Below are 24,718 nucleotides of genomic sequence, written 5' to 3'. Positions count from 1 at the left end.
AGTTCTCAAGAAGATCAAGACAGACTGTGCCTAAGTCATCCTAGTGGCTCTGGATTGGGCATGGAGAGTATGGTATCCAGAACTCCTGGACTTGAGCATATGTTCTCGGATCAGGCTGCTCCCCGGGGAGGACCTGCTGTCTCAGCAACTGGGCAGGGTTCTGCACCTGGACCTTCACAGTCTCCACCCTCGTGTTTGGACATTTTGTGGTGACAGCTGAACACCTTTGACATTCCTGTAGTGGTTGACAGCCAGGCATGAAAACTATATATGCCTGTCATTGGGAACAATTTGTATTTTGGTTTGACACACACCAGCTTGACCCACTCCAGACCAAGTTTTCTGACTGTCTGTTTGTTTTGTCTCTTGCTCGGAAAGTCTTTGCTTGGGGCCCGTTTAAAGATTATCTTTCAGCCATTTCGATTTTCTTACAATTATCAGATAAACCCAACTTGTTTAAGTCACCAGTTGTGCTCCAATTTCTGAGAGAGCTTCAACATGTTTCCTCCTTCTCCTTTTGTGATGCCCAATGGGACCTTAATCTAGTCCTCCCTCACTTATTTGATATGCACTCGGCTCGAGCCATTTCACAGCTGTCCCTTATGGCCTCTAAGACATCTTCCTTATCGCCATCACCTTAGCACTGCGTGAGTGAGCCTCAGGCTCTGTGTATCATTTCACCATGTACTAACCTCTTCCCAGACAAACTGGTTCTGTGAACACGAATATAATTTCTATTAAGTTGTGACACTATTCCATGTCCGTCAAACTATCACCCTGCTGGTGTTCTATGCTCCACGCCATCCCTCTAGGAAGAGGTTCCATTACTTGCATCCAAAAAGCGCACTCCGCTTTTACATTGATTGGATCAAGGCACACAAGGTAGAGGCTCAGCTCTTTGCAGGGTTTTCCAGAGCGAAAAAAGGCAAGGCAGTGCAGGAAAGGAAAGGACCAACTCTTGCTGAATCATACTCTGCATTAAGATCTACAACACATTGCCCAGAAAGTAGTCTCCTGAATGACACTGTATTCATTCTACCAGGGCCAAAGATGCTACCACTGCGATAGCATGTGGAATCCCTGGCCTTGACACAGCCAGGCAGCTAGCAGGAGCGTCCCTCCATACATTCATGAAACACTGTTATCTGGCAGCCGGGTTCGCCAAAAGGGGCGTTTAGGCTTTTCGGTCCTGAGGAACTTTCTGCTTTGAGTCCATTTCCATAACCACCTCTAGTAGTTACTGCTTTGGTAGTTATTCAAAGGTGAGGAATCTGCTTCTAGAAATGTTCATCAGAAGAACAAGTTACATACCTTTGGTAATGCTCTTTCTGGTAGTGACTCTATTTAGCTGCAGATTCCTTACCGACCCTCCCATTCTCACTGTTCTGTGATAGAACTCTATCCATTAATAAGATTACAAGTGTAGAAATCTGCAAACTGGTCACAACCAATTTATTCAATCAATCAATCAATCAAATAAGCTTTATTCGACAGTTAAGTCATAAAAGCACAAAGACATTTCATCAATAAAACATCACAAAATTTTAGATAGAGAGCTATACAAAACTAAGCATGTACAAATTGATTAAAATGTTATTAAATTAGCATACTAACTGACGAATTCATCCAATAAAACAATATTTATATTAGGCATAAGATTCAACCACAATTACCCTGCCACATTTCATAACCCCAGTTCTCAACATAATTTCTAGGCTATTCATACAATAATGGAATAATGGTTCTTAGCATACCTAATGGGCTGCCTTTCGTTAAATTGTCCAAGCCCAACCTAAAAACTTGGCCATTGCAATGGTGATCGGCAAAGCTGGGTCCGTGATTAAGACTCTTAAAGCTTCGTCGTGCCTTCTGAAACCATATAACTTACATATAGGTTTAACCCACATTCTGTGAGGATTAGCATATAGTGGGCAAAAAAACTATAGATGGCTTAGTGTTTCCTGTCTATCAGGACACCATGGGCATACATTATTGGTGGCTGCTGCCCATTTACTAGTAAAAACCCGAACTAAAAAACCCTAATCTGACTAGTCTGGGGAGGGAGACAACCGCGACTGAGGAGGTCATTGCACAACCTTATGATAAAGGAGTGTTTGACATACCAGATTTTGAGGTATACTATATGAGCGTGCAGGTGCATTATGCCTATCATTGGATGGTGCCTACGTCGTTCATGCCCCAAATAGCTGCATAGGATTGGATTGCTCGCCCTTACCCACTAAATGGCATATTGCAACGCACTGTGAATCTGTTAGAAACGCCTCCCAACACGGTATCGTGTACAATGGACGCCTGGAGGCCCATTGCCCACATATTTGCAGCCCAGATGATATACGCTCCGCGCATGCCACTCACATATCACCCGAGACTCGATCTCCTGCGGGAAACAGGGTTTCAGAACATGTGCAAGCGGGTACAGATTAACACCTGGGGGGACCTATTCCTAGATGGAGAGTTTCGTTCTTAAGAATTGTTCTTTAAAGAAACCACTTACACGCCACTGGAAGTGTTTTACTATGTGAGACTGCGCCAAAGGTATGCGTGACATATTGCCGGATTTCCCGCAGGAGACTGAAAGCTTGGCAACGCTAAACACCCTATTGCACTCAACTGACGGCACGCACTTAGTGTCGATGTTATACAATAGCATTAGGACACAATGCCCAGTCGTGGGTAGCTCAGCCAGACAACACTGGGCTACAGACATAGGTGAAAGCATCATGGATGAGCAGTGGAGTTACTGCTGTGAATTAACACATGAGGTCTCGTCTAGCTGCAGATTCAAGGTTATTTACTACAAATTTTTGCAGAGGGTCTACTACACGCCTGAAAGGAAGTTCAGGTTCCGCCTCTCAGACAATGACAGCTGTGAGAGATGCCGCTGTCCTGGGGCTGGTTTTTACCATCTGGCCTGGGAGTGCCCCGCGGTGGAACAATACTGGTCACAAATACACTCAGCACTGGTAGATATGATAGACATTACGTTTGATAAAGCGCCGCTGATAATGCTGCTGGGCTACACAATGGCGATCCCTAAGGTTACTAGGAAGCTCCTTAACATTGCCTTACTGCTAGCAAAGCGACGGCTCACCTGTAGGTGGGGACGAGGGAGAGCTCCCAAATTCAAGGAGTGGTTGCAGGACATTACTTACTGTCAAGAACCGAATGCTATATATGCAGATCGCAGCCGGCTAACTCTAGACCGACAGACATCTGGGGGCCCCTGCAGGCCTATCTCTTGGGCATTACAGTAGATAGCTCAAACATAGAGGGGTGGACCATCGTCCCTGATGTACAAGTTGGGGCAGTAGCCTCCCAACTAGATGAGGGACTGCCCTAACGTAGCTCAGCAAACTGTGGAGGGGAGAGTGCTGAGCCAGCGCCCGGTTGCAAGCTAATGGAGAGATGACAATATGTGATGCATGTCTAGTTACATAATGCAAATGTAGACAATGTATTGTATTCACTAAATAAGTTGTCCAAGATTCTGAAAGTATCGTTGTTCTGTTGTCACTAGCTGTTGCCTTCATTAGTGTTCGCTACATATTATTTTCTATGTTGCACACAAGAATGTATGCAATGTTTGTAAATCTATGCACCAGAAAATAATTAAAACAAATAAAAAATAAAAAAAATAAAAAAAAGGTTCCCATCCTTAGCTGGAAATACAATTTACGATCATGGGGTGTCTCAATAGCATCCAAATATTTTTCTAAAATGGGCCTTGATTTGAGTTCCAAGAAACGGCCAGTTAGATGCTTAGAGAGTCCAGTGGAACATACTGAAACCATGACCATTTCCCAATACCTCGCCTCCAAGATCTTTTTTGAAGGAAAGACAGCGTTGGAAGGGTCCTTCCACAGTTCGCTCATGCCCAAATTCGCCAAAAGCGATCTGATCTCATTTAACCAAGTTATCTTGTGAAAGCGGTCTACGTCCATTAAGTCTTTGAGACCTTTGGCATAGTGCACTAATTCTTCAGTACACCACAATCTACGCCAATATAATAAAGGGCGGAGTTTCGCCAGATCTTCTACTGCTTTCCTTCCCAAGTCTAACAGTAAGAGACGCATGGGTGTACTCTGTGGGACTCCAGTGACCTTACGTAAAAAGGTATTTTCAGCTATAGTTAATTGGTTTAAATTACTGAACCCCCATAACTCGGCTCCGTATAAGGCGGAGCTTAAAACCTTCATACCATATATCTCCATCACAGGGCTGATTGGTTTGGTAAAGGAAGATTTAAATTTGGCTGCAAGAATCCCTGACTGCTGCTTATGTTTTAAAACGGCAACGTCAGGTTGGTTTGTCCACCTCATATCAGACTGTAAGGTTACACCCAAATAAGTGAAGGCATTTACTTTTTCCAAGGCGACAGTATTCATATAGACTTTGCCGCGAAAAGATTTATGTACATTAAAGGACATAAACTTGGTCTTTTCTGTGTTGATTTCTAGGCCCCAAATGTGACAAAAATCCTGAAACCGAAGTAGGGCCCTTTGCATGACACTAGGTGTCTTGGAGATAATTAGGGTGTTGTCCGCAAACATGAGGATGGGAATATGATCACCTGCCAACACTGGTGCATCAGTGGGGACCAGGGAGAGGAAATTGGCCACCACGTTGACGAAGAGTGAGAACAGGGGTAGGTGCTAAAACACACCCCTGACGCACTCCTCTGTCAACGGCAAATGACTCAGTGATCTCACCCCTGGAGCCCCACCGTACCCGGGCATGGTTATCCTCATGTAAGCGAACGATCAAGGATAACAATTCTGGGGCCATCCCCAACTCCCTCAAGACACACCACAACTTACTGCGTGGCACCAGATCGAAAGCTGCCTTCAAATCAACAAACATAGTGTACAATGCCCCTTTCCCCAACACTACTGTCTTCCAATAAATAATAATAAAACGGAAGACCTGATCTATAGTACTCGTGAGTGGACGGAAGCCAGCCTGCAGTGGGGTTAAAATCTGTTTTTCTTCTAACCATGTTTGGACTTTGAATAAAATCAGCCTCCCCATAATCTTTTGCACAGAACCTATAAGGCTTATTGGCCTATAATTACTTGCTGATGATTTGTCGCCCTTCTTAAAAACTGGAAATATCTCCGCCCCCTTCCAAGAAGGCGTGATAGGAGCGCCACATGCGATTGCATTTGCTACGTGCCTAATATATACACGCCAAGTAGGTTTATTATTTAAAAAAACATCTGCAGGGATACAATCAATACCGGGGGCTCTTCCAGGTGTAACCGTATCTAATGCTCTGTCAACTTCCTCTAATGTGAATACTCCACTAGTGTAAAATGTATATGGAAACGGATCAGTTTCGCTCATCTGCTTGGGCGGCATACTGAGGTTTAAAATACTCTACCCAGAGATGATGAGCAACGTTATTCTGCGGGAGGGTCTGGACGTGTCCCCCCCGTCCCATTTATACTTATCCCAGAATAATTTGGGGTTTCTAGACTCACATGCATCCTTTAACTTCTCCCACCTACCCTTGTCCCATGACCTTTTGGCTGCTTTTGTGGCTTTCCTATAGAGGTCACATGCCTGTCTTACACTAACTGAGTCCCCATTTCCTAAGGCTAATCCCAACTCTGCCCTCGCATGACGGCATTTCTCATTGTACCACCCCTGAGGTTTCTTATTCTTACCTTTCCTATTATTGGCAGGTTTACAGAAGTATAACTTCAGCTGATCAAAAAGTATTATATGGGGGGGCGTGGCTAAGATTGCGGCTTAGGTGGACGTGTTATCCGGAGGCTCCCCGTCCTGAGCCCCCAGGCCCTACCTAAGCCGCTCGTTACCCTGAAGCTTGACCCGGAGCATCGACCCCGAGAGTAGGGGACAGCACACGAAAGGCAGCTCGGCCGCCGGCCGACGGTGGAGAGCCTCGGAAAACCAGGCAAGCGGCGCCGGCCCGGGAGGGACAGAGGGCGGCCCGACTCCTGTGCAGCAAACGGGACTGGGAGGTCGGCGGCGGCCCTACGGCTCCAGCGGAGGGCGTCGGAGCTGCCCTGGGCGCCCTTGGGGGGCCCGCCGTGAATGAGCGCCGGAGCTGAGCCCGAGAAGTGATTGAGCGGCCCTCACAAGCGGGTGCCGGGCTACCCGGCCGGGGGCGCCTGGGAAAGGCCCCGGCTGCGGCCCTGTGACTGGAGGGGAGTGCGGCACACCTCCGCCCTTCGATGCGGCCTGGAGGTGCGGCGGAGCCCCTACGGCCTGTGGGGCGCTAGCGGAGAGCGCAGGCATTGAAGGAGGGCCGGCCCGGCACCGCGACCCAAGGAGAGCTGAGGGCGGAAGGAGGCACTACGGGACCCGGCGGGAGCCGCCAGGAAATGCCCCGGTTGCGGCCTACCCGCTGAGCGACCATAAGCCCGGGACTGCGGAGAGTGGGACGCGAGGCCTGGTGGCCTGCGGTGAGGCCACCCACGACAGAGAGAGCGAGGGAGCTGCACTGCCAGGGGCCTCCGGTGCGTGAGAGGGAGGCTGGACCCCGCTGTTGTCCCTTGTGGGGTCCCATCGGCCCTAAGGAGAGACGCTGAAGGGGCTGGGAGAGGTCATTGCGGGCACTGCGACAGGAGGGGGCCCCCCTTGACGACATTGGGCACCCCGCCACTGTTGCATCTCAGAGCTGGGCGGCTGGACTCTGGGGGGGCATCGTGTGAAGAAGGGGGACTTGGATCACCCCCCAATGCCCACGGCGAGACCAGGGCCCCAGAGATTGGGGTGAGGGGGCCGGCAGAGGAATCACAGAACAGAGAGGCAACATCAGGCCACCGGCAGACCCTGCTCCGCACCTTGTGGAGAAATCTTCAGCCCTCAGGAGAGCGGCGGCGGCAGGGGGGTCGCAGCGGGCCAGGAGCTACTGAGGGGGCCACAGGGGAGGGCACTGGACTGGGAGCCGTGACCCACTGAGGGCTCGCCGGGATCGCTGATCGAGCTGGGCTCCTGACACATCAATAGCCCCAGACGGAGCGTCTGCACTCCCGACGAGCAGGTGGAGACCCGGGCGGTGGTGACTGGAGAGAGGGAAGATGGCGGCCAACAACCGCAAGGGGAACTGCACCATCACCGACCTGCTGTCGAAAGGGAATCCCAAACCCGAAAAGAGCCCAGACAAGCAGACTCAAGGGCCCCCAGCTAAGAGCGCAGAGCGAAATGGGGGAGAAGCCCCGGCAACCAAGGCCTTCATGGAGGCGCTCTTCAACTCTCTCAAGGAGGACATTCAATCCCTCCGACAGGACATGGCGGGGGAGTACAGGGAGCTGCGCCGCGATGTGGATGACCTGGGGGAACGAGTGGCAGCTAATGAGCTTTCTGGACAAGCTAGGAGCGAAGAAGTGGAATTCCTCCGTCAGGAAATTGTCCGTCTCAATGATCAGCAGACCGACCTCCAGTCCCATACGGAGGACCTAGAGAATCGTTCCAGGCGGAACAACATTAGGGTTCGGAACGTGCCCTCCTCGGCGGAGGGGGGAGATGTTGCGAGCTATCTCCAGGGTTTGTTCCGGGCGGTCCTTGAGGTGGGTGATGACTTCGAGATTCGCATCGATAGGGCACATCGGGTGGGCCCGGCCCGTAGATCACAGTGGCCTCCCCCTACTATCCTGGCTTTTCTGCCCGACTACGCCTTAAAGGAACGCATATTGAAGGCGGCACGCCTCAAACAGCCCATTCAATACCAGGGCCACGCTCTGGAGCTCTTTCAGGACCTCTCAGTGATCACACTGCAAAAGAGAAGAGCCTTCAAACCCGCCACCACGCTCCTGCGCAACGAAGGGGTCCTATATTCCTGGGGTCACCCCTTTAGACTGATCTTCCGCTGGAATGGGACCCTCCATCAGTTGCGTTCCTTGAAAGACACTTGCTCAGTGCTGGGGATCCCGTACGAGGAGCTTCAACTCGGCCAGGAGGGGACTGGAGGCGCAACGGGGTCTCCGGCCACATCCTCTCAAGCATCGAGCGTTGGCTGGCAGAGGGTTCGGCGCGGCCGCTCATCAAGGAAACCGCTCAAGCCTGACCTAAAGACTGTGGAGCAGGAGAAAGCAGCGGCGATTCAAGAAGTCTCCAGAGGCACGGGGTCTGGTACATGAGGTCCGGTAAGGTGGTTCTACATAGAAACCTGCAGCGCGAGGGATGGGGAGGTGGGCGGGGAGTCTCGAACCGTCGAGCCGCCACTGCCCAACACCCACTACAAGTACTTTTTGACTGCAGTTCTGAACTGGAAGGATGGGGTCGGAAGTTCTGGCCTGGACTTTGGACCTTCAGTTGGGGTTAGTCGTTCTGTTCCTTTGTTGGGGGGGGGGATTGGGTGGTGAGGTGCTGCGGCATGGTGGTTCTCGGGGCCTTCTGATATCTCTGGAGTGGGGGACGGACGGGGGCTCATACCGGTGCGGTATTGACAGAGCGACCTGGGAGGGCTTTCCCGGCGCCTCTGCCGACCATTGTGGGTTGTGGGGATGGGACGCGAGGATGGTGGGGGTGCCCTGGTTGGGGGGGGGCCGGGGTGGGCATCTATGGCGGATTGGTCCGGATCTATCCCTAAATGCCTATAACGATTGGGACATGGAACGTTAAGGGCCTTAACTCCCCGCAGAAGCGCCAGAAAGTGTGGAAGTATGTGCTAGACCAACACTTAGATATTGTTGCGCTGCAGGAAACACATCTCCTGAAGTCGGAGGACCATCGCCTTAAACACAAGAAATACCCTCTTATATATAAAGCCTCCGCGTCCACTAAGCAGAAAGGGGTAGCGCTGCTGTTTAGTCCGGCCGCACAGTTTGAACCTATGTGCACTCAGAGTGACAAAGAAGGGAGGTGGGTCATGGTCAAGGGTCGTTTGAAGGGTAAAGTGTGCACCCTAGTGTCAATTTATGCCCCCAACACTGGCCAAAAGAGTTTCTTGCTTACACTTCTGGGCAAAGTGACAGATTTTGCAGAGGGGCCTGCTCTACTTTTGGGGGACTTCAACCTGGTTTGGCAGCCAACACTAGATAGTACACACATGAGGAGAGCTGACATGGACATATTCCCAGACTCTATCCAGGCGCGGATGGAAGACATGGGACTCCTAGACAGCTGGCGTGTGGCGCACCTGAACACCCGAGACTTTTCGTTTTACTCCCATGTAACCAAACCTAATCCCGCCTAGACTAAATCTTCTTTAGCCAGTCCCTCCGGGGTTCCTTACAAGACGCGAAGATCCTCCCCATCTCTGTCTCGGACCATGGGATGTACACTATCTGTTTGACCTGGCTGGGATGCGCCCCAAAACCAGCGCGGTGGTACTTCCCGGAAGCGCTAGTGAGAGACAAGGAAGCGTGCAAGCAATTAAGGGAGGCCATCGGGGAGTTCTTCTCCCTCAATAACCCGGAGGAGACCTCTGAATATAACACGTCGGACACGTTCAAGGCGGTTATTAGGGGTAAATGCATCGCGCTTAACTCGGCCCTTAATAAACAGCGCGCTAAAGAGAGGGAAGGCCTGGAACAGGAGCTATTGAAGACCGAACAGACACATAAGCAGACCCCCACCAGGCAGACGCAGAGAGCGCTCACGGCCCTTAGAGGTAAATTACGAGCCATATATAACAATAGGGCAGAGTTCACCCTCCTCAAATTGCGCAGCCTGGCCTACACACAGGGGGACAAGGTGGGGAAACATCTGGCCAGAAAATTAAAAGATAAGAGGGAGAGGGAATATATCGGGGGCATACGAGATAGTGCAGGGGACCTACAGCACAGGGATGAGGACAAGGCTGATCTTTTCGGGGAGTTCTATGCGTCCCTGTATACAGCGGACACCCCAGATGCAGACTGTCCGGGCGCCTTCTTGAGGAACCTGCCCGTCCCTCAAGTGTCCCCGGAGTGGAACGACCTCCTAGTAGCCCCTATCACCCTAGAGGAAGTACTGGCAGCGATCAAATCCCTTAAGGCTCACAAAGCTCCAGGGATGGATGGGTACACGGCAGTCTTCTATAAGGCCTTCACCACCGAGATTGCGCCCCACCTGGTCCGCCTGTTCAATTGCATGGCTACGGAGGGCACTTCAGCGGCCTCCATGTGCGAGGCGAGGATCTCGGTCATCCCCAAGCCAGGCAAGGATCCCTCCCTCTGCGCCTCATATAGGCCAATTGCCCTCCTTAACGTAGACGCCAAACTTTACTCCTCTATCCTGGCCACGAGACTGGCCGACCTAATGCCCCTTATCATCCACCCCGACCAATCTGGCTTCATCAAGGGGAGGCAAACCCACGACAACACTAGACGCATCATCCACTTGATAGAGAAGGCCAATAGATTCCGAATCCCTGCAGTGTTGATCGTTCTGGATGCTGAAAAAGCGTTCGACCGCGTGGATTGGAACTTCCTGTGGTCCACCTGGCAGCGGTTTGGATTCTCCCCTCACTTTATTACCATGCTCCAGGCCAACTATGGACACCCGCGCTCTAGGGTCTCAATTAATGGGGTGCAATCGGCCCCCTTTGGCCACTCCAGGGGGACGAGGCAGGGTTGCCCCCTGTCCCCCTTACTCTTCGCCCTTAGCATAGAACCCCTGGCTATAGCGATCCGGGAACACCAGGGAATAGAGGGTTTGCCCTTTACAGGTGAGGCCCACAAAATCTCGCTCTTCGCGGATGATGTCCTCCTTTCTCTGTCCAATCCGCTGGGTTCCCTCCCACACTTGCAGGAGGTGCTCGTCTCCTTCGAGGGTGTAGCAGGCTTTAGGGTCAACTTGACCAAGTCCTCCATTCTCAACCTGACTCTTTCTCCAACTGAGGCCTCGCAGGTTAGAGCGCTGACTCCACTCCACTGGGCGCCCTCCTCGTTACAGTACCTAGGGGTCCAACTGACTCCCAAGCTCAACCAATTATATTCGGCCAACTACCCCGGGCTCATCACCCGACTCCAACGAGAACTCTCTCGCTGGCAGCCGCTCTTCCTCTCCTGGCTGGGTCGCATACACGCCATCAAAATGACCCTCCTACCTAAATTACTCTATTTGTTCCAAGCACTTCCTATAGAGCTAGAGGAGGATTTCTTCGCGCGTCTTAAGACCATGCTCCTGAGGTTTGTTTGGCAGGAGGGAAGGGCACGTTTCTCCTTTTACATGCTAAGGCGTCCGCAGCGTGAGGGGGGGGCAGGGCTTCCAGACCTTCGTCTCTACTATAAGGCAGCTCAATTGCGCATCCTGGTTGAATGGGCACAGATGGAGTCGGAAAAACACTGGCTCCACATGGACCGCAGCGTAGCGGGCAGAACAATCCGGGATTTGATATGGGGCGCTAAGAAAGACAGACCCCTCAATGCGTACGTCAGCACCCCTACACGCACCACCCTAAAAGTGTGGGACACTGTGGCTGGAAGGGAGGGCTGGACGTCCTTCCCGTCACCGCTCACCCCGATCCATTTCACCTCTTCCTTTCCTCCGGCACTCCGAGAGGGGCCTTTCGATGCCTGGAGGACAGGGGGCTGTCTCGCACTCACGCACCTGTTTCACAACTATGACCCACTCACTTTTGACAGCTGCAAGAGGGATTATGGGGTGGGGGACAGGGAGAGGTATCACCACGCACAACTCCTTCACTGGGCCCTGAGTCCGCAGATTAAGGAGGGGGCCACCAGACCTCTTACTTCACTCGAGTTATTCCTGCTCAAGGCCATGAAGGGGGCAATCTCGACATTGTATAAGCTCCTACTCTCTACCGAGACTGCACCACGGCCGCGCTATATTTCATGGTGGGAGGGTATGGCACAACGGGACATTGGGGAGGAGGATTGGAAGCACCTGTGGGCAGATATCTTCCGCTTTAATCGCTCCACGAAACTGAGGGAGGCACACATAAAGGTAATGGCAGACTGGTACCTGTACCCACTAGACTGGCTAAGATCTACCCAGGGACATCCGATAGGTGTTGGAGGGGATGCGGACTACTGGGCGACTTCCAACACATATGGTGGGACTGCCCCACCATTAGGCCGTTCTGGGTGGAGATCCTTGCTCAGGTAAAATCCATTTTGGGGTATCCGGTCCCGATCATAATGGCAGAGGCACTTCTGGGCCTTCCGGACCCCCAGTTAGAGCACCAAACCAGGGCAGATAAAAGGATTATGTGGTTATGTCTGGGGGCAGCTAAACTAGCCATTGCAAAAGCCTGGAAACAGAAGGAGGCACCAGCGTTGTCATTATGGCATTCCCGCCTGTGGCAACTGCTCAGCCTGGAACGCATGTCCGACATTTCCCGTGAGGACTTCAAGAACTTTGAGTTCCGCTGGGGGCCACTGGTCTCGTTCCTCTCTAAGGGCCTCTCATCTGCGGTATGCCCCTCTACGATCAGGGCCTTACACTTGTTCCAGTTTTAGATACAGTACACAGGCCTCGAGGGATGACGCTACACTTTAGGGCACTTCACCACTGGGGGGTGGGAGAGGGAGTTTGGGGGAAGGAGGGGGGAGGGTAGTTGAGGGTTCTGGGGTTCATGAGTTGGGGTTAAAATGTCCACCCTCAGCGGTCCTGGCGCTCGAGGAACGCTAGAAGGGCTAAGGCTCTCACAGGTATGGCTGGAGTGTTGTGGTTGGGCGGGCCTGGTCTACGCAGGAGTATTGTGATGTGTCATGGCATTGGGGGACTCTTCCGTCTGGACTTTGCTGAGACTCGACCCTGGCAGCCTGAGCGGGGACTGTTTTAGTGCATGGTCCAAGGGTGTCCTAAGTCGTGGTTAATGGTTGCCCCATCACCTGGCTATGCTTTGAATGCAATGCTCCTTGTCTTATGGGCCCCTGCGTGGGCATGTTGGCGGTTTGTGCCTTGCATATTTTTTTCGAATGTGGACAACAATAAAGTCTGTTTACAAAAAAAAAAGTATTCTATGCATCTCTTTTATTAGGGATTTCGAGTTCTGACTTATCCTCACTACTTTCCAGCATATCTAATACATTGTTGACATCATTTGTAATAGCCGTCAATATTTCCGGGTATTCGATGACGTTACACCATTTTAGGTGGCGCATATCATTAGTTAGTACCAGGTCACGGGGCAATACCTCTTCCCTACTTGGTGTAGCTTCAGTTCAGCAACCAGCCCAACCATAGTAGTAATAAGGGGATTATGATCACTTTCTACACGCGTAACTACCGCCATGTCTTTGACGAACTGCCACAATTTTAAACTGACTAGCACATAATCGATACGGCTAGCCCTATGGCCATTGTTAAATGTGTCTACCCCCATCCTATCAGACAGTGTGCGTCCATTAGTAGCCCTCAACTGATGTCCCATACACAACCCCTTTATTTGGATAGCCTTCTCTGTCCAATTTTTAATGGGTGGAATCTCAAGACTAGGTATACCCCACTTGGTGTCTTCTTCTTGGGGCTTGGGGCTTTGAGTCTGGGGGCATGGATGCAACTGGAGGTATGGCACTTTTATAGGCTGCACATGTCCTTTTCAGAGCAAAACGGCTTCAGGGTGGAGCTGCATGGTACCACCTTACGGCAAGCAAGGGTACTGCTGAAAAGTTTCCAGATCCAGTCTGGTGTCTAGGGAATATTTAAAAGGTGAGGAATCTGTGGTTACATAGAGTCTCTACCAGAAAGAGTGTTACTGAAGGTAAGTAACCTGTTCTCCTGGACTTCTGTGTAGTCATGTTGCTCTATGACCACCTTAAGCCTTCTGTTTCCCTTCACACTGTTCAGCTTCCATGTTCACTATTTTCTATAGTTTGAGTGGCATTTGGTTTCACTTTCCCACCTCCTGGTTGGTTACGGGTTGCAAGTTATATTTTGGGGTTCAGAAATGCACTGCTAGCCCAACCTCTAAAATAGCAACTTGTGAAACATACACCCATGACTAATTGCTTCAGCAAGAGGCACGGGTCATTCGTGGTCCTGGTTGCACAATTATGAATAAATACAAAAAAGTAACAAAACAAAGTACTTTTCATTCTTGATAGTGGTTCGAGAGAACATGAGAGCATTGTCTTAAAAACATTAATAAGGTGCATAATTCACAATAGAATTCGTTGGTATGGTGCACATAGTGAAATTGAGAGTACACGTGGGACCAGAAGTGAATTGCTTCGACAAGTGTATTAAGAGTTGGATGTGATGCTACTAGTCAACAGGCACTTTGTGAATGGTCACCCCTCTCTTCCTTATTAGGCCATAGCACCTTGATATTAAACCACCACCTTCGAAAAGCACCATGTTGCCATTGTCTGATATGCTGTATCACTCATTTCCGCAGGCATAGTAATCTTGGCGTGCGGCCAAAGGGACTGCCCTCGCTGGTAAAGAGTGGGGTGCCCGAAGCTTTAAGAGCAGAGGTATGGCAGCTGCTGGCAGGCTGCCATGACAACCAGGCCATGCTGGAGACGTACCGGGTGCTCATCACCAAGGTAAGCAGTTGTACCTCCCTCCACTGTGACTGTGCAAAAGAACCAGCATTCAATTTTGTAATAGTTGTGTGTTTGATGATGGTCAAAAGGTTAGTGGTTTTGTTTCGAAAGCAGAACTGTGTGAAAAGATGTTTTTTTTCTTTTCCTCAAGAATGCTTTTTTCTTAAACCTCGTCTACTGGACAGCATATGAGCTTTCTGTTGCGGGACATATTTTGGTCTCACCAAGAACATACAGGGGAGGATGGGAACCTGCCCACTACCTTACCATTGATTGAGTTTCCTGTCACTCTCATTTACCTGCTTCTATTGTGTGCCCCAGCTTGTCAATCTGGGTTTGCCCCTCCCATTGAGTACTGCCTCAGTCCCATCACTTTTGATTGGCTGGCTTCTGTGTTCTCACTGATTGCTTTTCATACGTTACTTTTTTTCTTTTCGATAATCACTCCATGAGAGTGAAGGTTTTTCTCAATTGTATCCCATGTGTACTTCTTTCCTCCTGCACTCCGTCTTGCACTCCGTTGTCTGTGTCCTCTTTCGAGCACCCCTCCATGTTGTCCTCACCCTCTTGTACTCCCCGCCCCGTTACTTGCTTGCCAGTGTGCTTCTCTTCTACCTGTTCTACTTTGCTAAGTTGCTTTTCTTCCCCATGCCTTCACCTTCCATGTTACTTCACCCCTTTCAGCTGCATCGTTGCTTCCACCTCCCTTGTGTTGCTGCTATCCCTGTTCCTTCCACCCACATTAAAAAAGAGAGAAATCTTGTGCTCATATTTTCTTTAAATTGAAAAAATCCCCTGCATCATTTTTAGGCTTGTGCCAACAGAGTGGCATTGGCGGCCGAGTCAAGGTATTTTAGTTTTTTCTTTAACCGTGAGGCCCATCATCAGTGAACAGAAAAAATGTATTGGACAATGTGGGTGTAAAAACTGGTTATATGCATAACTGGGTGCAGTAAACACAACATTTCCACATGCAATTCCTAATTTTCCCCACCTAAACTCAGAATAGGGGGTATTAGCTGCTTCTGCTAAATTCCTTGCCCCAGGTATCGACGTTTACCAGGAGTTGGCACCCTACACCAGCCCACTTGTAATTGAAGTCTAGGATTAAAGGACAAGAAGAAGTCAACCTTTGGCCCTTATAGTATTTTTTATCTTTATGGCCTAAAGCAGCGCTGGTCTAGGAACCCAAAACAAACCCGCCTAAAATGTTCAGACCATCCCACTCCCTTCCACCTCTCTCATCTGACCCTCTCTTCTTTTGTCTTTCCTTTCACTCACTCCTTAAGCACTGAGTGGTCCTGCTATAATGAACCTAGGGGTGTTGGAGAAGCTAGCAGGGTCACCAGCAGCAGCCTTCTGCCTTCAGAAACCAACGTCCAGTGACTACAGCCCACCGTGAAAATGCCCAGTGGAGAAAATGGGCAGTCCGGCCCTGGCCCCAAGCTATCGCCTTTCAAATTGTTCCCCTTTAGATGTATGCTGGGCTAAGGCATTGGTTGCCTGTCTCTGTTCCACAGTATTAGGTGACAAACTTGGCACAATGCCCCTCACAATAAAGAGAACTTAGCTCAGCAGCAGGGCGGCTTTGGAAAACCTGGTGCCTGCCTTGCTCACTCTTATTCCTGAGTTTCATCTGTCATATCAAGAAGGTGGCGGCTTCTTGCTATGGCATCATCAGAGGACTTCGACCCATCCTCAAATTCTTTGATGCACCCACAAGACAGCTGGTGGTCCAAGCATCAGTGCTGTCCAGGCTGGACTATGCCAGCTCCCTACTGGCGGGGGTTAACCAGTCAGAATTTCTGCGGCTCCAGCGGGTTCAAAACGCTGCGGCACGACTGGTGACAGGTCTGCCTAGGCGGTGCTCGGTGTCCAATGCCCTGCGCTCTCTCCACTGGCTCCCTGTGCAGCAGAGGATTAGATTCAAGGTTCTCTGCCTTGCATTTAAAATCCTCAAGGGTACTTCCCCACAAATCTTGGAAAAACTGCTGATCCCCTATGTCCCCTCTCGCACTCTTAGATCGCTAGGCCAGAACTTAGCAGTGGTCCCGCGTTTTAAGTTGAGCAGAATTGGTGGCCGCTCCTTTCGAGTCCTGGCAGCGAGCTGGTGGAATTCTCTTCCTCCACAAATCCGGGCCATTGATGAGCTCCTTCAGTTTAGACGGGCTATCAAGACCTTTTTATTTGTTTAGCTCATCTGTTGTGTCTCTTCTCCTTTCTGCCCGTTTTTAATGCTGTGTTGTGTTTACCTTCTCAAAGCGCCAGGACGCCCCTTTGCTGGGGCAGCTGTGCGCAGTACAAATAAAAATAACATACCATAACATAACATGTACATACACATTCCTGCTAAGTGTTCCTGGACAGTAGCCACTATTTATTTCTCACTTTTGTGACCGTGTTCAGCAGTTCCTGCTGCTTTACACCCAGACTTTCACTAGGGCTATTGCCCCAGGTTCCTGCATACCTGCAAACTTTCATGTTCTTCTCATCCTAACATTTAAAGATGAAAGACCCATACAGGAAACTGATGCTCCAAGTAAGCAATGATGGTTTCACTCACAGCACTTTTAAAATACATATATGAACGTTTAGCTGGGTGTCTTCAGGATTACACCTGATGGGATTACATTCAGAATACATTTCTATGCACTGGGAGGTCAGGTACTTGCCTTCCTAGGGGCGATCTATGAGAGATGGGGGCTAATGCTACGGACAGTGTCATCTGCCCGATACTGGACCTCGATTTCCGAAGACAGGTTCAACATTGGAGGGATTCCATCTAGGCCTGCTTCTTCCGATTCTTCATAATATATGTTATTTCGATGATCTACAAATGTGCCTGTGACAAAGGAAACAAAATAATGCTTTTTTGTGTGATACCCAAGGTGGTTATTAACAGCCACTGTGACCTAGTCGTATTCTTGCCTTTACCTGATTTGCTTCTTTGTCAAGATGTTTCCGCTCTGTTGCTAGTTGGCCAAACCATTGCTTGCTGGCAAGGTATCCGCCCCGTACTTGTTCTCCTGGATATTTTAATGTTGCATAGTGCTCCTTTTGAATTATCAGACACGTGTTGTTCAATCTACTCACATGAAAAGAAATCCGAAAAACATTTGGTGAGTGTGGTGCTGGTGCTTCTTGTTCAGAGCGTGCACGTCTTGGTTGTTTTTTGGTCTGTTATTTTACTTTACTGCTTTGACATTAGTTCTGTAATGTTATACCTTGCAAGGATGTTGGTATTGTATTTGCTCTGATGACATACCTCGTTGCTCATGGTGTGCATGTGTCATTGACTTGACCTCTGATTTTTCTTAACTACCATAACATTTCTTGGGCAGTCTCATGCCCCACGAAGAAATGAGCAAGTTGTTGTTAGGTGTGATGCTCTCTGCCTACCACAGAAGTAACCAAAGCGGACTCCTTTGCTGGTGCTTCGAGGCGAATGCACGTTACGCATTAAGCTCCAACAACTACTAACACAAGGAAAAGGAAATCCCTCCTGTACCCCCTGTAAAATCCCAAGAACCTTCATAGGGTGCATGAAGATGGCATGGCTTTCTGTCGCCGCCTGGATGATAGGATAACATCGGATGCAGCGAATAGTAGGGCATCATTATTACTTCCAGATACTGTAGAATAATCACATTGGAAGATTCATACGCTGCTCACGATTCAGAATCAGAAAACACCTGCAGGGAGATTAGGGCAAGCACCCATTAAAGTTCTCTAGATTAAGGAAACCGCAAAAAAGAATAACAAAGTAGGTGCATAATCCCATGCAGTGCCCAGGCATTATCATTTTTCAAAAGGTAAAGGCAAGCAGCACAAGGCAGTGCTGGGTTCAAACGCATGAACTTCTGGCACAACGGAGTCCGACTTGGTTGTGACCCATCCATGTAGGCAAACACAGTGCCCACTTAGGGTACCAGTTTAGTGTGAGGCATCAATATTTTGGGGAAAATCATATTAAAGAAAGGTTGGTGCCACTGATTGTATGTTTGGCTGAGGCACTAGCTGCTGGCAACCAATCAAGAGCCAGTCATGGCCTAACTGAAAAGTGAGGTGGGACAGCATCCTCACCGATGACAACGGAGAGCTGGAAACAGCTGCAGATGTGTATCTGGGCACAGCTCTACTTCAGCGCAGAAGAGCAGATTCAGGAGCTGCAGGCGTTTAGCGTGGGTTCTGTTAATAGTACATCTTGGTTATAGCCGCAGCAGTGCATATGGCTAAAGTGAAGTGTATACTGATCGCATGATGTGTGATAGTAAGTGAGGTTCTCCATTCTTGAGAATTCGCAGCCAGCCCTGATCCTGCCAACAGACTTTGGCGTTCTCACAGCAACATGTGTGCTTGCCAGTTGAAGGACAAGCCTGGCAGTAGAAGTCCTATCAACGCAGGCGGGCTTGAGAAAAACCAAGCACTGATTTAGGATCAGCCAGTCTATCTGATCAGTTTGAATACTATGTTGGGAGGATTTTACATCAAGGTCAGACCCTGTATTAACACCATGCCCTGGATTCCTTCAGGCTCACAGAAACAAGGTGGTTCAAGAGATTGTTCTCTATCTGGCTTTTAGTCATTGTTAATGATCATTTACAATAGAAGTGGCAATTCAACCATGTGATGACATGCAAAGCAATTAGTAGGTTATTGTATGAGGTGGGATACTGCTTGATCCTGGTCAGCACGTATTGGTCTTTTTCATTGCAAAAGTTTCTGTTTGATCCAATATACTTTTCTGTAAAAAGTGAGGAACACATCCAGGCTCATGCCCAAGGATACAAGGCCTTGTTTGGGGAATGATGCTGTATACATGGTGTGTATTCTTACACAAATGTTGCTTATGGTCATCGCAATGTTCTTTAATGGTTTATTGACACCATCTTAGAAACATTCAGATAGAGTTAGCGTAAACATACCTCTCCCTTATGCAAACAATATCATACTTCTCCCAAGAACACATCTGCGTAAAATCTAGTACTTCCTCTGCTCCGCTCGCTGAGTTTTTCATGCTCCGCATAGTGCACGGAGTTCCAAAAAACTCTGCGTGGCGTAGCGGAGTGGAGTTTTTTCCTCACTCGTGCTTGCCAATGGTAATTTGGCAAGCACAAGCGAGGAAAATTTTAACCCGGACCACCTTCCAGTGAGATTTCTCAACACGGGCGGTCGTGGATGGCCGCTACCACTTGCTTTGAGAAACCTTCCGCCACTTGCCACTTAAGTAGAACATCTACTCGAGCAGCAGAAAGAAGCAGCACTCTTTTGCAATGCACACAGTGCCATTTGCGCTGATTTTCAAGAACGGCACAGACACCTAGCGCTAAAAATCAGCGCGAACCGCAAGACCTAACGTACTCCGCCACTTGCTGAACTCTACGTAGTGCAACTGAGTTTTTTTGCTCACCTGGAACTCCGTGAACCCTGCAAGGCCTACTCCAAATGAAGGCACATTTTTCTCCACAGCAAATCTGCAATCTCTAACCGTGATCACATTTCAACTGCTATCATGAATCAGGACCTGGATATCCTATCTTAAATGTCACGTATCTCGCCACCATTGGATATGATCTTGAGGGTAAAACAGGTGTTTGGGGCATGGTGGACATCATCTGCTATGGCAACCTAACCTGCTCTCTTATTCAGCTACACCATTCTCTTGCTTTGAAATAATCGAGATAGAAGTGATCAAATCTGTCTCGTGCAAAATGAGACACTTCAGCAGTTGCCACTTCTGGGAGCGACTCCGTATTCTTAAATGAGCTCATTGAACTAATTCCCTCCAATTTTCTTTTCATTTTTTATTACAAACTTCTTGAGAGTCTTTGCAATCAGATGGAATAAAACTCTTGACTGCCCACACTGGAATTGGCATTCTTTCGCTCAGCAATATTACACAAACCTTCCAAAGACAAAGGCACTATTCTCAACCTTATGGTCACCAAACAGGACCTCATTAAGATCTCCACTCCCACACATATTAACTGGTCTGATTCATTTTTTTTTTTAAATATCTTTTTATTAAACAATTGTTCAGTACATAATAATACAGTAGATGAATCAATGACAAGATACGCATCACAGAGAGAAGACTTTGCACCATTGAAATAACTAAAGGAAGACAATAGATGCCTGTGAACTCTATGTGCATATCAATCATCATACAATACAGAGTAGCATATATCATATGTCCAAATAATTGTGTTACTTTTGCCCTCATGTGGAAAACACTTTTCATTGTCTGTATTTGCACCAGTGCTCCCACACCTTCCCCCGTTTCCTGGGGCAACCCAACTTTGATATACTACCTCTTCTGCTCATTGGTACCAGGCCATGTCACTTTCTGTAGCAGGTCACTATCCCACAGTGGCGTCCAGTTTGTCACTTTACCGTCCCATCCCAGAAATTTGTTAGCATCCTGCCATATCCTTACCACTGTCTGAGTGTAAAGCGGCAGCGTTCCTTCCCGTCCTCTTCTGCATAACATTGAATGATAACCCGACTACCCATAGCTTGTCTATCTACACGATATGCTGATTCTTCCTTGTCAGCGAGCACCCACTCATTGGTGATGATCAACTGAGCAGCCCAATAATACTTGCGTATGTCTGGGACAGCAAACCCTTCCTCAAACACACCTCTTTGGAGCTTACTGAGTGCGATTTGTAAGCAGTCCCCGTCCCAAAGATTATTACGTACATCACGTCCACTTACCTAAAGAAGTCAGGTAGCATTTTATAGGGGGTATTTTGAAGAACGCGAAGCAGACGTGGCAGGTCCACCATTCTAAAGAGGACAGCCCTGCCCATCAAAGACATTGGGAGCGTCTGCCAGAGGGCAACATCATTGCTCAAGTGCTCCAGTTGGGGGAACTCAATTCTCTTAAAAAATTCCCCTCCATCTCACGTCTCATAAATGCCTCAGTACTGAAAGCTGTCATGCTCTATCGGGGCAGTACACCTCGATGACAGGGCTGGAGTGCCTCTGGCAATGGGAAATATGAGGGATTAATCCCAATTGATCTGGTAACCAGAGTAGCTACCAAAGTGGTCTGATTATTTCTTGATCCTGTTTTTAATCTTCTATTAATCACTAAAACAGTAGCTCAAATGGAAAGAGAATATATCTGTGGGGTTGAAATTAGTGGGCCTGAGCAAAGATAACGCAAGCACTCTCATCTCTTCCTCCTCTGATCAACTATCTGGTTTAAACAGCATAAATGTTGTCATCCAGATTGACATTTCTTACATCAAAGCCATCATTGACGGCTGTCCTCCAGGTTCCCCTCAACTCTGCTTCAAAAATAAAATTTGATAGGACAAACTGTAAGAACATTATAGAGAATGCCACAAAACTCCTCTCTCCGTCAAACAGCTTAAACGGAAAAGAAAAAAGCTACAAATCTTCCATACTGTCTGCTCTTCATTCTCTTTCACGTGTAGTCTGCAAACAATACTGAGAAATAGTTTAAAGTTATCAAATCGCAGACTAACAGCACATTTCCTTCCGGACCTGTTGAATCCAGGTGCAATGGGGTTGGCTTATTCTTCTCCATCAAAATAATCAGATTCTGAGATCAACTTGATGTCCTCAATGGCGTCATTGAAATTAGGGAAAATCTCTTCCACACTTCTCTGCAGTCTTTCTTTCCTAAATCAACCTAATTGAGCTTCCACTGCAAGGTCATTCTGTCCCTTCAATGAAGAGGTACTTCTTCTATTGTTATAGGTACTAAGCTGTCTGCGAACTTTGATGACAGTAGCCTTCTTACTCTTCTAAAGGCCTTACCTATGCTTGTCTCTCACTGTCTGATTTTCATTAACTATGCTCTTCAAAATGTATTTTTACTGCAGTGCCTCAAAGATGTGCACATTACACCTATCATTATAAAAGCAAAGCCTTGACCTGTCGGGTATTGAGAACTATCACCCTATCTCTGGCCTACGTTTCCCGCTATGGTCATTGAGAAATGTGTTGCCCAACAATTAGGAAAACATTTCCAGTGAAATTACCTTCTTGACATGTTTTAACACTGAATCTGAAAAGTGTGGAAATCCTTTACACTTTTGATTAAGGTCACTTTTTCTTCTCAGCCTTTTGTAGCTAATGGCTGCTTTCAGCACTGTGACCACCAAATCACACTAAATACTGACAAGCATAGGATGGTTCTGGCTGAAAATAGACTGAAATAGTTGTGGTCTTATCTCTGATTCTACCCGCCTAATAACAATAGGTAAGGTGCCTACTTCTCTTTTGCCACATGGCGTCCCGCAGGGCTTGATGCTGGTGTGCTTTGTTTTAAATCTCTGTTGAACCAGAGGGTGAAATACTTCAGTATCTTGGGATATATTTTAATTACTTCACTGATGATACCCATGTTTGTCTTAAATTGCGCTTCCGTGAATCGTACATCCGCGGTCACAAATGGATGGACCAAAAACACGAAAACTGCTGTGCCCTAAAGTCTGAATTTATTATTCTTAAGATCTGAACAAGCAAAAAAGTTGCTCACTTGAAGCAAATGTATTATTCTCTCACTAAAATCTAAACTAGCAAAAAAGCTACTCACTTGAAGCCATTAAGTATGCTGGTACTATCCCTAAATGGTGAACCACTCCAAAATGCATTGGTTTCAATTTTCATGAAAATCTACATCTCAAAGAGGACATACAACAAATGGATTCGTCTGCAGGATCCAACTACAAAAGCTCAAAAATATCAAACATATTCACTGGCCATTATCTGAAATAGGCAGTTGAGGCTGTGGTACTATATCACCTTTTCTGTAACACAGTTGTCTTTCTTCTCAAAGGAAAACCAACCTGATTAAAATGATTCTGACAAATCTTTTTTGTCAAACCCATTTAAGATTAAAGCCTGCCAGACAGCGCAGCTGTCCGCTTTGCTAATTACATTTTGGGTACATTCTGAAAACGTCCCTGGGAATCCTTTCAACCCATTGCTTACCATTGGCTTTGTGTTTTGTAACTCATTTTTGCATGCTTTCTATTTGCTGACTTTATTTGTTTTTGGTTCGTACCTCCTATGAAGCATAGCCTGTGTACTGTATTCTTCCACCAGTGCTTGCTTTGTTAAACAGACCTTTAAATCTTGTTGCATTTACTGTGTATTCAAAGACAGAGGTCAAATGTCAGGCTGTGTCTTCCAAGGGCCTGGGGCCAGATGTACGAAGTCATTTAGTATTTCTTGACGGACCGAATCACTATTTCGGGGAATTAAGAAATGCTAAATGGCCTTTCCATATGTACAAATGCCGTTTGGGAATCCCAAAATGCGATTTCTACCCAGCAAAAATCGCATATTGTGATACCCAAATAGGAAATTGCAAATAGGGATGTCCTATTTGCGATTTCCTAAGCACATGTACAGAACATTTCCTAAATACTAAATGGGCATTTAGGAAATGCAATTACCATAGTCTCCAAGTCGATGGTAAGCATGTGCAATTTAAAGAAAGCACTCCAAAATGCTTTTTTTAAAGTGCCATAAAGCACACACATGTCCATAGGGCATGTGTGCACTTTACATGTGCACCACTTTTTTCGGGGTGCATCAATGGGGGCCTCAGACCGATAGTCACCCTTGCTATTTCCTAATTTGTGATTTCCTATTAGGAAATACCAAATTAGGAAGGGCAAAACCATTTGTACCTATGGGCCCCACACGAACAAATGGTTTGGTATTTCCTAAATAGCGATTCCTACTCTGTACTGTACTCTGTAAAACACATTGGCAAAGCCAATAACTCTTTCATAGCTGAGACCTATTGGCTGTGCCAATGCTTGTTTAAACTATTTTACTTAATGACTGGCTTTGAACAGATAGACTAAACTTAGCCGTCCCCCACTCCGATCCTTTTAGCTTTCCTGTCATTAAAACGCTTGCTCTGTACAAGCATCGGTTCTCATCCAGGATTTTTTCCCCTCATGCCTTCTGACCAACCCCCCACCCTTACCCCATCCTGGCTTCCCCCATCTTCTGTTCCCACCCCCTTTTTCCTTCATCTGTTAGTCTCCCTCCCTCTCCTCTTCTGTCTCTCCTTATGTTGTCTTCCTCACTACTGGGTTATGGTAGACATGAAAATAGACTACTGCAGCGGTCTTTTTTTTGTTTTTGTTTTTTAATGAAGTATACCTTGCCTATGAAAATATACTATTTTAATTGAAAAGGTATTTTGTCTCTGAGACATTTCTCAAAAAAGAAGTTTCATCTGTTTGAATTAGTCAGGGTGGCTTTCTTTATTTTCAAAATGTGACCTTGTGATG

General features: G+C 47.8%; 1 protein-coding gene across 1 annotated transcript in view; it reads left to right on the top strand.

Moving 5' to 3' along the window:
* LOC147747918 (rab GTPase-activating protein 1-like) overlaps nucleotides 1-24,718 on the top strand; it is a 1,062,456-nt gene that overhangs the window by 526,070 nt on the left and 511,668 nt on the right. Inside the window, exon 15 of the mRNA XM_086926396.1 lies at nucleotides 14,279-14,429. Within this exon, the coding sequence (XP_086782522.1) occupies nucleotides 14,279-14,429 (151 nt within the window). The remainder of the gene's footprint in view (nucleotides 1-14,278; nucleotides 14,430-24,718) is intronic.

The sequence above is a fragment of the Lissotriton vulgaris genome, chromosome 1_1 (genome assembly GCF_964263255.1).
Source record: "Lissotriton vulgaris chromosome 1_1, aLisVul1.2, whole genome shotgun sequence".
In the NCBI taxonomy this organism is placed as follows: Eukaryota; Metazoa; Chordata; class Amphibia; order Caudata; family Salamandridae; genus Lissotriton; species Lissotriton vulgaris.
Note: the sequence above shows the minus strand (reverse complement) of the source record. Positions and strands in the feature narration are given on the sequence as shown.